Raw genomic sequence first — 13,662 nt, forward strand, 5'->3', positions numbered from 1 at the left:
TAGAACTATCATATAGTAAGGTTCCCACTAACGATCGCGGGTCCCTTCCCATACGTCACATCGTCGCTATTTATTTTATACGAAAATTGGATGATTTGAATAAATTTTGCATGGCCTATTGAGTTTGAGTTCCAGGGCGAGTAGGAGGCAGATGCCACTGCGAGATGCGCCGATCACACAGTGGTTTTTTACAGAAGCTGCAGTGAGTGGGACCGTACAGTCAAACTATGAACTGGGGAAAGAATTCCCGCAGCTGTCTAGACGGCAGCCAGCGCGGCACGGGTACTTTTGCATTGTACTGCATTGAAAAAAATATACAAATTCGTTAGTCCGCTAACCAATTCACATGACCAAGGTTAGTCGTGGTCGTCGTTAGACACAAGCACACATCAATCCACGGATGCATGTCCATGTTTAGGCCATGTAAACGCTAGTGTGGAACTGGGTACACCCCAAGAATGAAAAGCAAGCTCCTCTATGATCTCAACGAAGTAAGGTAAACAAACTTCACGGCTTACGGAGCGTGTGAACCTGGTGACGTTAAACTACAGAACACCTACAACGTTGAACCCGTGGTTGAATTAGGCGGCATAGCAACCACAGCTACCGGTGGCTATTCGAAAACGTTAAGCCGCATCCCTATCCGTATCCGGCCGCTCCGGCGTTCCCTACAGCTGAAAATGACTGCCTGTTGACGATTTGTTTGGGTTATTTGGGTGGGCCTTACAAAGTTACTAGGCGTTGATAGAGATGTTCTTCAGGTACATAACTTATTAGTCGCAACCGGTCGGGGCCATTTTAATATTTTTGAAGGACTGGAACAATTGGCCCATTTGACAAAGTGTTAACGTCCAGGCGCAGGTGCGAACAGGCGCCGAGCCTGAAGGCTGCGCTAAGCTTGTAAGTATGCGCCGTAAACAGTGCTTATTTCGTGCTCGCTTCGCGTCAGTGCTATTGAATGCCGTAGACAGCTTTACAAACTATTTCAGCTGGAGCGCGCTGTGCTTCAAGTGCCACTTTACAGTGCGTAGGCAGAGTTACCCTTAAAAGGTCTGACGCGCGATGTCTTCTGAAACAGCATCCACACATTTCATTCGCTTCTGCGAACTTTTCCATGTTTGCATGCCATCATATTTGTAACGTACGGCGGAAAATGCCTGAACTCGAAATTGAATGTGCTTGGTATATAACGCGAGAAACGTAGCAAACGTAGTTTAAGACTCGAAGTAACGCTTCCACCAGTTTCCGTTTCGTGGAAAAGTGGAATTGGAGTTAAAAGTTGCCTTGAGTAAATGATTCTATGCATTTAGGTGCAGTATTATTCCATAATGCCCTCCACTTCTTGCTTAACGTTCTCTTATAAAAAATTTACATGTAAACATATTTTTTATCTGCACAAAAAACGCACTGAAAGCAGCATTTTGTGCTGTTTCGCTTTACAGGCGTTTATAGTGATGCGTGCGCAAAATTTGCAATAACTATTGTATATGTCTTGACTAAAGCACACAAGATACCATCCTCGGCATAATAAGATCATTGTCAGTTTATGTTGCCTCTGGTTATTCGCATTTACTGTCTATAGCAATTCCCATACATAATCTGGGAACAATCATTTCGTGATTTTTGGATAATTGCGCTAGAGGAAACCCGTCACACACCACCGATGCCACTGTGTTCTGCTGTAGATGCTGTATCTGTAAAAGTTAGCCCAACATCAGTCTGGCAAATCGTGGGTTTCTTTCTGGAAATCTACGATTATGCTAAAGGCAATCCCACCATGCACGACTGATACTACTGTATTCTCTTGTGGGTGCTTTTTCTGTAAACATTATTCTAACATCAGTCTGGCAAATCATGCGACTTTCTTTCTAGAAATCTATGACTTCTCCATCGGTGTTTAAGCCTCCGATTCCACAGACAATGGGGGCTTCGCCAAACTCGGTGCGTGGAAGCTCGAAACTGCGAGCTCGTTCTTCATCAGCAGGACGGGGTCCTGATAAGGGTCTTCGTGCTCGTTACTGGGCGTACTTGTTCGAGAACCTGCAGAGAGCTGTAGATGAGATCTACCACACATGTGAGACAGATGAAAGCACTTTGGAATGCAAGGCAAGTAATGTGATGTGTTTTGCTGCATTTATGCATGATTGTGAAGTTTATGGAACTTGCAGTTGAATTTCGTTTGGTGTGATTGGCTCCCAGTTACTCTCATAGCCTTGCAAGTTAACCAGGATGGTAGTTTTAATTGTAGACTTACGAATCAATGCATGTGTAGATGTAGATCCTTGTGATCTACTGGCACATACCCAGTCTGGGGGATTATCCAAGTATCAGGGAGGTTACAGTAAATGTAAAAGAAGTCAGAATTATATAACAGGTAAGCTATAATCAAAAGATAGAGATTGTAGAGACTGCATAATATTATAAAACTGAAAATTCTACCTTGACCAAAAAGTAAGAACAATTCAAGTTCGATTTTAGTGAAAGAAAAGGCGGCTAAAAAATTTTGTATTCAGAGTTTAAATCTCATTTACCCTGAAAGAAAATCTTGGATGGCAGCACTAACCTTCCTGTCGCTATGCCCAAGTGTAGACACACACAAAGAAAGCATATTTTGAACTGTTAAATCTAATCAAAGAAGGCGGATTGGCGCTTCTAGGGTTCGTTTTAATGTGATAGCATTAAGGAACCCGTGTCGAAGAAAATCCGGTGTCAGCGTCAGATGTCGCATCAGCAAAAAGATTTTCGAACCACACATACCCAGGCCGTTCGTGTGACACAAGGAATTCACTAAACTAATTGAATTTCTCAAGCTAACTGTGGAAAAATTGTAAACTATGACTTGCACGCAACTTACAGACATAACTCTCGGATCGTAATTTGAATATACAAGAAAACATGATTCTATTACATGAAAACTTAAACAAACCCCTTTTCCGGCGTTTCTACAATGCACAGACCAGAGATAGCATCCACCATTTGCACACGCCGGCCCGTAAATATCTCAAAGTCCACGGAGCAGTGCGCCCGCTTCCTTAAATGACTTCCAGAAGGCGCTTGCCTCTGCTGAATCGTGGCTCCTGCAAGAGGCCGCGTTTTGACCAGAAAGCCTGCCTTCGTGCATAGCGTTCGCCGTGAGCATTTGCCAGTAAACATTATGGTTACATACGCTGCAGTTGCTGGGAAGCATGAGAAGCAGTCAGGGATCTTTGAATGCTATCACGTTCCACTCTTAAAAGCGAAGCATAAGCCTCCTCCAAATTTTCTTAAATAAATCGTTGACAGGAAATAAAAATGTTCTATCGTTTCATCTTCCCTGCACACATGACAAATGTGTCCTTCCTGTATTGCCTCCTCCTTGCTTCTGCGACTTCACTGATCACTTGGTTGTACTACCTTTGTACTGTGTGTCTGTTCTGCTTTTAGTTGAACAAGGCCCGTGAAAGCTTTGAGTGTGGTCATTTATGGAGGAACTGTACTCTTTATTTCACATGGACTGTTGGGGAAGAATATTATTTGTTAGTACTTTTTGACAGCTGATTGGGTTGCCTATTGCCAATGGGTTTGAGAGTTGTTGCCCTAGTAGATCTTTTTGCTCAAGTGTGACATTTTCCATCCTTTTGTTGATTTACAGTTATTGTTGCTTAATAGTAATAGACAGCGTCTGGATATCTGTCATTGCTAGAATGGACACAATAATAAGCAACCTGTAGGCACCATGGCTGTTCATCCTGCAGGTAATGTAGACATGGCATCTTGCTGCAAACAGTATTTACGAGTGAGAAAATGGGCTGATCATGTTTCTTTAGCACACTTGGCTCAAACACAGCAGAACATATTTAAAGAAGAATTTAGGACTATTTGACATCTGAGAAAGCAAGGTAGGTTACCACAGAAGCTGCAAGCTCCGATGAATTCTTTGCTGTCAATGCAGCCATTGCTCCTGATGGAGGCATGCAGAGTTGTAGCACACGTTGCTGAAACATTAAGTGAAGTTTAACAATGGGAAGATTATGCATGTGTTGTGCATTAAGGTATGATCCCTAGAATATTGGCTAGTCTTCGGTCCGCACGCTGCGCCGTATGGAGCAGGTGGGACGCTACCTGAATGAAAGCGCAGAGGGTGCTGTGAGCAGTCCTACTGCTATGCTCTTTGCTGTCTTCTGCTTGGCTGCGTGCATGTACCGCGGCGGCTTGGCACGAGTGGGTTTACAACCTCATCTGCATCTCTGTTTTTTTTTCATGAAGTCTCTCAATAATGAAAGGACAGCAAAGAAAGAAAAGCTACAACATTTGAAAATGAGAAGATGCAAATTATTGCATTTCGTCGTTTGCATCACATCGGGGACGCACGTTCAGTGGCCTTGTAATTGTCTTTTTATTTTCTACAATTTTTTTCTTATTTACAAACATCAGATGTTCACCATTTCATCATCATTTCATCAGATCTCGTGCGCTGTAATTTGTTTTCATCGTCATCATCATCATCATCATTATACTTTAAGTCTACTGTAGGATGAAGGCCTTTCCCTGTGATCTCTAATTACCCCTGCGAATTTCTTAATTTAGTCTCCCCCACCTAGTTTTCTGCCATCCTCCACTGTGTTTTCCTTCTCTTGGCACCCATTACGTAACTCTAATGGTCCACCGGTTATCTAATCTACGCATTACATGACCTACCCAGCTCCATTAAGGTCAATTTTCTTTTAATGTCAATTAGAACATCGGCTATCCCTGTTTGCTCTCTGATCCACACCGCTCTCTTCCTGCCTCTTAACGTTACACCTATCATTCTTTGTTCCATCGCTCATTATGCGGTCCTTAACTTGTTTTCAAGCTTCTTTGTCAGTCTCCAAGTTTCTGCCCCATATGTTATCAATTCGGTTACACTGTCTTCTAAAGGTTCTTCATTCTTTATAATTTATTTTGACTGTGTGCTTGATTACATATGTGCTTGATTACTTGCATAGGATTATCACACAGTGGAATGTGCTTCCACAATTTTATCTGATGTTGAAACATATTCGGGTGCTCTTCTTGACCACGCGCAATGTCAACTTTACATGTCGCATCATTTCCTTGCATCAAATCAGCAGCACATGCTTCACAAATGATATATTTTCTTGTGTGTTTTGTTTACTTTTGCCATTTGCAATTTGATTTGTTATTATGTGTTGATTTTGTTCTCGTCGTTTTTGCTCACCCTTAACTGGAAGTGTTTCCTTTTTATCTTGTATAGGCTTTGAACGAGCTTGGGTTTGATTTTTTTTTTTTTACCCTCTACTATGCAAAATTCCACACCTGTACCTTATGTTGGTTATTAATGCGGAAGCATTATATGGCTCATGAGGCGGCAAATCCAGCATTGTCGGCATTGGTGTGACCTCGATGGTCCAAAAAGTTAAGGGAGCCAATTGAGGCAGTTGATGACATCAATTGAGGAAAAGTTTATTAAGGCAGAGTCAGTTAAGGCAGAATGAATTAAGGCAAAGTTAATTAAGGCAGGTTTAATTAAGCTAGAGTTCATTATGGCACTCGAACATGACCATTGGTGGGAGTTGAACCTATGACCTTTGGTGTTAAGGTGAAGTTAGTTAAGGCACTGTTAATTATGATAGGGTTCATTACTGCACTCGAACACATGACATTTAGTGTTGATTAGGTGAAGTTAATTAGGACAGAATTAATTAATGCACTAGATCGCACATCTTTAGTTGGGAGGTCGAACCCTCGACCTTTGGTGGGAGCCCAACCCACGACCTTTGGTGATAATTAATAATAATAATAATTTTATTTCTGCCTCAAGAAATACAGACAGGGGAGCTGCAGAAAAAGCTGTCCTAAACAGCTTGACTCAGCCGCAGCCCCGAAATACAAGACAGCAGCGACAGGCAATCTCGTCGCAGACATGACGGCTTCATGTTAACAATATAACAATATAGCAAGAACATAAGAAGACCAAACAAAATCTTATCTGCACTTACATGTGCACAAACCATATTACTTTGTCAGAAGCGTGATTACACTTATTTAAGGCAATCGTCAAATAACATGCATAATATAACAGCATGAGTGACAAAGAATAATGGACACAATAAAAATAGAACAAAGAAAACATCCTATATTAAGCTTAGCTATACCTAAAGATTACTCACTGGTACGTTCCTTTACATATGAATTACATATGGAACGTATATTTCGTTGGGTATAGGTAAACAAGTTGATGTTAGCAGATTCGTACGCGTTGAGAAGGGAAGGAAGTGTGTGTTGGAGGTGCTCTTTCCCTGTATTGATCCGTGCTGTTGGCACTAACCAGTTTTTGGGGTGTCTGAAAGGGTAACTCTCTTTATTTTCTTGTAAGTTTGCTAGATGCTGAATGTAACTTATATTATTTCTTGTTTCTATTTTAAAACGAATGCTGAGCCTATACTGATACAAACCAAAGATTTTGATTATACCAGTTTCAAGAAAAAAAGCGTTTGGTGGTTGTTCCATAATTTGCATTAAAGACATTGCGAAGAAACTTTTTATTGCAAGATATACATTTTTTTTTGTAGACGGGACGGTGTTGCAGTGCCCCATACCAGCTCATAATAGTTAATGTGAGAATAAAATAATTATTTGTAAAGAAGCAGTTTAATTGGCTTAGGAAGAATGTAACTAATGCAGCCAATTGTGCCAGTTATTTTAGCTAATTGCTTGACAACTTGGCCCACATGTGCTGTCCATGACATAGTTGAAGAAAATACTACACTGAGACATTTAAAATGATCAACTATTTCTATTTGTCTGGAGTTAAATATGATACTTTGTGTGGAGAAACCGGTTTATTTTTCTGCCTGAAGATTACCGCTTTTGTCTTTCTCTCATTAACATGCATATGATTAGAGTGGGACCATTTTTCCAGCGAGATCGTGTTGCACGATTGTATCAGTTCGAGAGTGTCATTTCCGGAGAAAAAATATGTTTGTATCGTCTGCATATATTTTATGAATGTGGCATTTGGGTTAATGTTTACAATGTCGGTAAGATAAATGTTGAAAAGTAGTGGTCCTAATATACTGCCTTGGGGGACACCAGAATAAACAGGTTTTATTTCTGAATATGCATTATGTATGTCAACCGTTTGTTTCCAAGTAAGTTTCCAAGTAAGCAAGACAAGTAAGATTTTATTAGTTTTGCAGCCTGTCCTCAGATTCCATAGTACCATAGTTTCTCTAGAAGTAATTCATGGTTTACAAGATCAAATGCTTTTGAGAAGTTGATGAACATTCCAATCACAAAAGCTCTGTTTTCAAATTGTGACAGAATGTACTTTTTCTGTTCTACAAGCGCCAGTTCAGTAGATTTGTTTTTTCGGAATCCGAATTGACATGGTGTTAGCAAATTGTACTTATCTATAAATTTAGTAAATCTAGAGTGCAACATTTTCTCTAGTGCTTTGGAGAAGACAGGTAGTATGGACACAGGTCTATAATTGCCAAAATCATTTCTATCTCCCTTTTTAAATAAAACAATTACTTTTATAATCTGCATTTGTTCTGGAAATACCAATGTAGCTAAACAAAGGTTAAAAATATGTGTGATGGTTGGTGCTATGACATCTGCAACATATTTTACAGGCTTTATTTGAATGTCGTCAATGTCTCGGTATCTGCTATTTTTTAGGCTGAGTATAACAACTAGTATTTCATCCTTTCATCCTATTTCATCCAGCATATGCAAAGCATAAGTGAAGCATGTGCTGCTGATGTGATTTAAGGAAATGACGTGACATGTAAAGATGATATTGCGTGTGGTCAAGAAGAGTGAAGCCGACTGAAAGAGCATAGGCATCGTGCGGTGGTTGCAATGCATTCATCCGGTGCGGTGGTTGCATTCATCCACGTAGGGATAATTAACTGCCACTTGAATTTTATTGTTTCACTTTTAACCACTGCGGCCTTGGCTGCCAAAGGGCAGCAGTATTGCATGAATAAATAAATTCAGTGCTCAACCTATTTCAGGCTCCGCAATAGCTTTGTGTTCTGAGTTGTATTGCCACTCCAGAAGCTTGCTTCATGAATCTCAGCAAAAAAAAGCACATATTCGTGAATCTACATAGAAATTATTTGTTCCAGTGCTTCACGAATGCTGGGCTATTTATGTTGTAATCTGAGCACTGCATCACAAGAGGTTTAAAAAGCTGGCATACCTAACATTCGTCTGTCCAACACTAAATATGCAGTCCGCCGCCAAGGTCTGTGAGTGGTGGCGCTGGCTAACACTCCCAGGGTTCTACCAGTACACATAAATACTCAAGAAAGTGGATGGGGAAACAGCGCCGCGGTAGCTCAATTGGTAGAGCATCGCACGCGAAATGCGAAGATTGTGGGTTCGGTTCCCACCTGCGGCAAGTTGTTTTTTCATCCACTTTAATTTCCATTAATTTATCGTTTCTTCATTCCATTTATTAAGCACAAGTAATTTCCCCTATGTTGTCCTTGGTGTCAGTGTTTGTTGGCTTCTCATGATATGACTAATAAAAATCGGGCCCCTCGGTTAACCCCCTCTCTTCTCGTTTATTACATACGAGGGTCTCGAATCCGGCAACATTGATGCCTTCAGGTAGCATATGTGGGTTTATTGACCGGTTGCCTTCACCCAAAAAGATCACGTTCTCGTGACGCCTGCGGCAACAAGGACGTTCCACGTCCGCCGCCAAGGTCTGTGAGTGGTGGCGCTGGCTAACACTCCCAGGGTTCTACCAGTACACATAAATACTCAAGAAAGTGGATGGGGAAACAGCGCCGCGGTAGCTCAATTGGTAGAGCATCGCACGCGAAATGCGAAGATTGTGGGTTCGGTTCCCACCTGCGGCAAGTTGCTTTTTCATCCACTTTAATTTCCATTAATTTATCGTTTCTTCATTCCATTTATTAAGCACAAGTAATTTCCCCTATGTTGTCCTTGGTGTCAGTGTTTGTTGGCTTCTCATGATATGACTAATAAAAATCGGGCCCCTTGGTTAACCCCCTCTCTTCTTGTCTTAAATCAGTGTTTCATCACTCAAGCAATCTTTTGGTCTGTTACCGCTCGCATCATGTCGTGTCATATCTTGCCTTTTCCTGCTCCACTCTTTCCTCTATCACCCGAAATCACACCACGTGCTCAGCCATACCAAAGCAATAGCGCTTGTAAATGGCCATACGGCATATACGAACTCATCTTTTTTCCTAATGTAATAGTGTTGTGGAGTTCCCTCCCAGAACACATAGTGGCATACACTGAACACAAAGAATTCCGCAAGAAACTAAGAATGCACTACATAGCCTCGGACGACCACTGTTCCCTACACTAACACATCTAAATAAATATCTGCCTGCTCTTTTATTTTTTTTTTCTACTGTTTACCTTTATATTTTCAATGTATTATCAATTCTATCTTTTACTTCACTAATTGTATTTCTGCCGTATTTTTTGCATTTTTGTTCAGATCATTGAAGTTCACATGTATTTATGTCCCCCCTTTTGTAATGCCTTCGGGCCTTTAAGGAGAAATAAATGAAATGAAGACCACTTTACGCAGCTAAAACCTCTTGTAACACCTGTAACAAATACTGCTATAATGCGGCACAAGTATGTGGCGGTAGAAAATCACACACACACAAAAAAAGGAATGGCTAAACTATGCCCAAAGCACATGCGCTTCGCCAAGACGCAGCCAGGCGGGTGAGCGCCGCACTGTAGCATGAGGACTGCTCGCAGTGCCATCACAACCGTCATTCAGAAACAATCCTTGCTCCCGTCAGCGGACGGCAGACTAGTCAATATTCTAGGGACCGTAATTAAGGAGTCACGGAGTATTTATGAAGCTGATTAATACATCTGAGTGTTGATTCAATGACTGAGGGTAGCATATAAGCTGGCGTATGCTGCCCCTAAAGCTACGTAAATGCAGGGCAATGACAAGTATGTGTCGACATGGCTCAACAGATGTTGATTTCTTTGCAATGGAATGGTGGTACCATGAGTCTCTGCGCAGTGTCTTTCGCCATGTTTTGCCATAGCGCTAAGTGACTTTGTGAGCTGCCTGTGTGCAACCGTAAACTAGGCATGCACCCCTTGATGTGGAGCACCGATATCAAGAACACTGCCGAGATAGTGCTAGAGTGTTGCTACATGCTTAACTTCCTGTGAAAGCAGCAAATTGTTTAGAAATGGCTACCCATTATGCCTGAAGTGGGCAGGCCTGATGTCAAGCGATGACATGATTTCTGTTGTATTTGTGACCTTGAGAAAAGTGTTTCTGTGGTAAAATATTTCTGCAGGCGTATCTTCCTTTGAACCAATGATTGCACACTTTCAAGCCAATTGTTTTAAATACGCCATTGCTGCTTTGCACAAGTGAACAGCTGTTGCTTGCAATGAGTGTTGACAAATGCTGACATTTTTCTATGCAGAGGGAGAGAGAGAGAGACATTTGTTATGATAGAAAAGCTGAGAATTGTGCTCACCTCGTGCAGTATGCCACCGGATTGAATAAGATATGGCATAAAGTTAATATAACAAACTCTAGAGGAAAAGCTTCCCATAGTGCCCATGCATTAAAATAGATAACTACAAGGGTACCGCTACGTTGCTACTCTGTGCAGGGGCGCATGCGCAGACAACGAGATGTGCAAACAACGCAATCCCAAGTCTTCCTCAGTATGGCGGCGCCATCTAGTTCAGGCATGTGTGGTATGGTGGTGCCATCTGTGCTCAAATGCCTGCCGTATGTTAAAGGGAACTAAGAACTCCTTCCTTTCTTTCTTCCTTCCTTACTTACTATCATATCCTTTCATGCACCATAAATATTACATAAAAACTTTATAACCACCTAACCTTTCTCAAAATTATAAGGAGTGAACTTTACTTTAGTGAACATCATATTTTGATTATATTTGGCATTACCAAAATGAGAGGTAGCAACATGGTGATGTCTTTTCAGTTGCCACTTTTCACCGAGCTTTCCCTCTAGAGCCAGTATAGTAACATTATAAAACACGGTGCCTGCAATCCAGGTGCTCATGCACTGTGGCATGCTCTTCCTTTGCTTCACAAGTGCTTGCATTGTGCTGGACAAGCTGTCTGTGATACACTCAAACATTGTTATATCAATGTTGCATCCAACATAAAAATACCTGTGGTATATCCAATATTCATTATAAGCATATGTTCATAGACATTCGTATTGGTGAGAATAGTTTGACACACTTGGTTATATTCACCGATTCGTCATTTCATGTCTTTTTCATGTTGAAATTTGATGGTGTTTGCCAATTTGTAAAGGAAATGGACAAAAAAGATGTAAAGAAATATCTGTATATAGATGCACCAGGAGTGTAGAAGTGAGCACAATAAAAGCCACATTACAGATGGATCATTAACCAAGTCTTGCATGATGGTGCTGCTGCATGCAATCCACATGCTTCTTCAAATCTCATGGGAGCCTCTTAACATTGTTCGTGAATTTCCAGTATTTCTCCAGCGAACACAGAGTTTCTATCGTGTACGAGTTCCTAAGCACATTGGCAATTTGGCGACTCACAGCTCCTGTTGGCAATTCACAATCTTTGGGGGAATCCGAGAGTCGCTGCAGTAGGAAAAAAAAAAAGAATTGGCATATCTAAACGGTACCTTCTTTCATTCTAGGAGGCTATATTGATCCTGGAGAACTATAGGAAAGAGTTTACTGCCTTGATTAATTGGATACAACTGAGTAAGCAACTTGAAAATACACCACCCCCAGACAGGTGACCTGTTCTCTTTATTGCTCACTTTGATTTGCCTATCTGATTGTTTATAAAATGCATGTCTCATGATGCAACCTGCTGTGGTAGCTTAATGGCTATGGAGTTGTGTTACTAAACTCAAGTTGCTAGTTCAATCCTGGCTGCAGTGGCCGCATTTTCAAACATGCTCGTGTACGCAGATTTGGGTGCTCATTAAAGACCTCCAGAGAGTCATAATTAAACTGGAGTCCCCCATTATGGCTTGCCTCATAATCATATTGTGGTTTTGGCATGTGAAGTCCCAGAATCTAACCTAATGCATTTTGGGGGATGCATTCTCAACGCTTTCGCTACTGATCGCAAAATTGAGGATTCGATTCCCAATCTTGGTGGCACATCCTGATGGGGGCATAATGCAGAAGCACTCTCACACTGACCTTTGGGTGCATGTTAAAGATCTTCAGGTAGTCAAATCTCATTTGTAGTCACCTGCTATAGCATATCTCATAGCTTCTGTTTTGCTTTGGGAGATTAAATCTTATCAGTCAATTTATGGTCTGTGTTTGCCACTGCCGGTGTTCTAAAACATTAAGCTTACATTTAAGACTTTGTACCATTTTATGGTAGTGGGGCTCATGTTAAGCTTTAAAAAAAAGTATGTTTATAAGTTTGCTAACTGTTAACTTTCACAGAACGTTTATTGAATTTCTAACTTTCAGACCAGCCTGTCTAGCCTGGGAAGTGCGCAAGTCCTCACTGGGAAGAGGAGTAACTCCAAGGAGCTTTTGGGGGCTTCGTTCAGGCAACACTGGACAGCGCTCCCCATGCTTAGTTTCTGTTGCCATTCAGTGCGGCTCTAGTGACTCTGGCCAAGTGCGTCCAGACGCAGTGGAAAAGCACCCAGTCCCAGTCACGGAAATGACGGCCAAGAGGGACATTCCCAACATAACTTGTGTTCCAGCTCCCAGGACTGCCATGGTGCCAACATGTGATGTTGTGCTTGGTAGGCTGAGTTCTTCATTGAAGCATTGTGGACTAGACCAGAGCTGAGCAGAAACATACTGTGGCAACTATAAGTTAATAGTGCAATGCAGGGTGCAGAAGTTCTGGAGGCACTTATGCCACCTCAGCGAATATGGGCCGGTATAATGTAAAGATCCCTTTCGCTGGATTTCATTACTTTCTCATCATCAGCTGCTCACGGGCCTGCCTTGGATGGCAGGTGGAGCACTGCTCGGTGCACTGCTGGAATGTGAAAAGGAAAAAAAAATTGGAACAGAATCGTTGCGTTCTCATAACCATGGTTAAACTAAACCTGCTCACTTAGCTGTGGATAATTGAATTGTGAAACAATTCTTCTTTGTAAATACACCGGGTGTCTTTTTTTAATGTTAACAGTACTTTTTAAAATCCCCTGTGGCATATAACAGAAACATGCACATTTAGCTGAATTACTCGAAGGGGTGGACATTACATAATGTACACTCGAAATTATAATTTAGAATCAACTATTTAACAAAATTTCTCTAATCAAGTTGCGAATTATTACTTTAGTGCATATGTTACAGTGTATCAATTAAAGCAGGGATTTCACAAGGCACGTCCACTTGGAATGAATTTCGAAACTTGTACCAGTTTTGAGATGGGTGCTGTTAAACTTGTGGTAAAAATGCATGTTCCATTTGTTCACAAGATGCCATTTTATGCATTGAAGCTCAAACTATGCTCGAACACCAATGCATTTCATCACAACCTTTGGGAGCACGTACCTCGAATTTGGTATGCTTTTCATAATTCATTCTGAGTGAATATGACTGTGGCTGTCACCGGCTACAATTCGTAAATTGCAATGTGTTGTAGTTAGTTTAAAAATTGATTAGAGGAACTTAGTTAAATCGAATATTTATTT

The 13,662-nt window shown here is 41.2% G+C and overlaps 1 protein-coding gene across 6 annotated transcripts in view; it reads left to right on the top strand.

Annotated features, from left to right (window-relative positions):
- Nucleotides 1-640: 640 nt before the first annotated feature.
- ssp3 (short spindle 3) overlaps nucleotides 641-13,662 on the top strand; it is a 259,626-nt gene continuing 246,604 nt past the window's right edge. For 4 of the 6 annotated variants that reach the window (XM_055076977.2, XM_055076978.1, XM_055076979.1 and 1 more), the window contains exons 1-4: nucleotides 641-900; nucleotides 1,873-2,106; nucleotides 11,674-11,774; nucleotides 12,473-12,756. In XM_055076977.2, the coding sequence (XP_054932952.1) occupies nucleotides 1,879-2,106; nucleotides 11,674-11,774; nucleotides 12,473-12,756 (613 nt within the window). In that variant the 5' untranslated portion in view covers nucleotides 641-900; nucleotides 1,873-1,878. The remainder of the gene's footprint in view (nucleotides 901-1,872; nucleotides 2,107-11,673; nucleotides 11,775-12,472; nucleotides 12,757-13,662) is intronic. The other 2 variants (XM_055076975.2, XM_050188782.3) reach the window with 1 other exon arrangement.

The sequence above is a fragment of the Dermacentor andersoni genome, chromosome 2 (assembly GCF_023375885.2).
Source record: "Dermacentor andersoni chromosome 2, qqDerAnde1_hic_scaffold, whole genome shotgun sequence".
Taxonomy (NCBI): Eukaryota; Metazoa; Arthropoda; class Arachnida; order Ixodida; family Ixodidae; genus Dermacentor; species Dermacentor andersoni.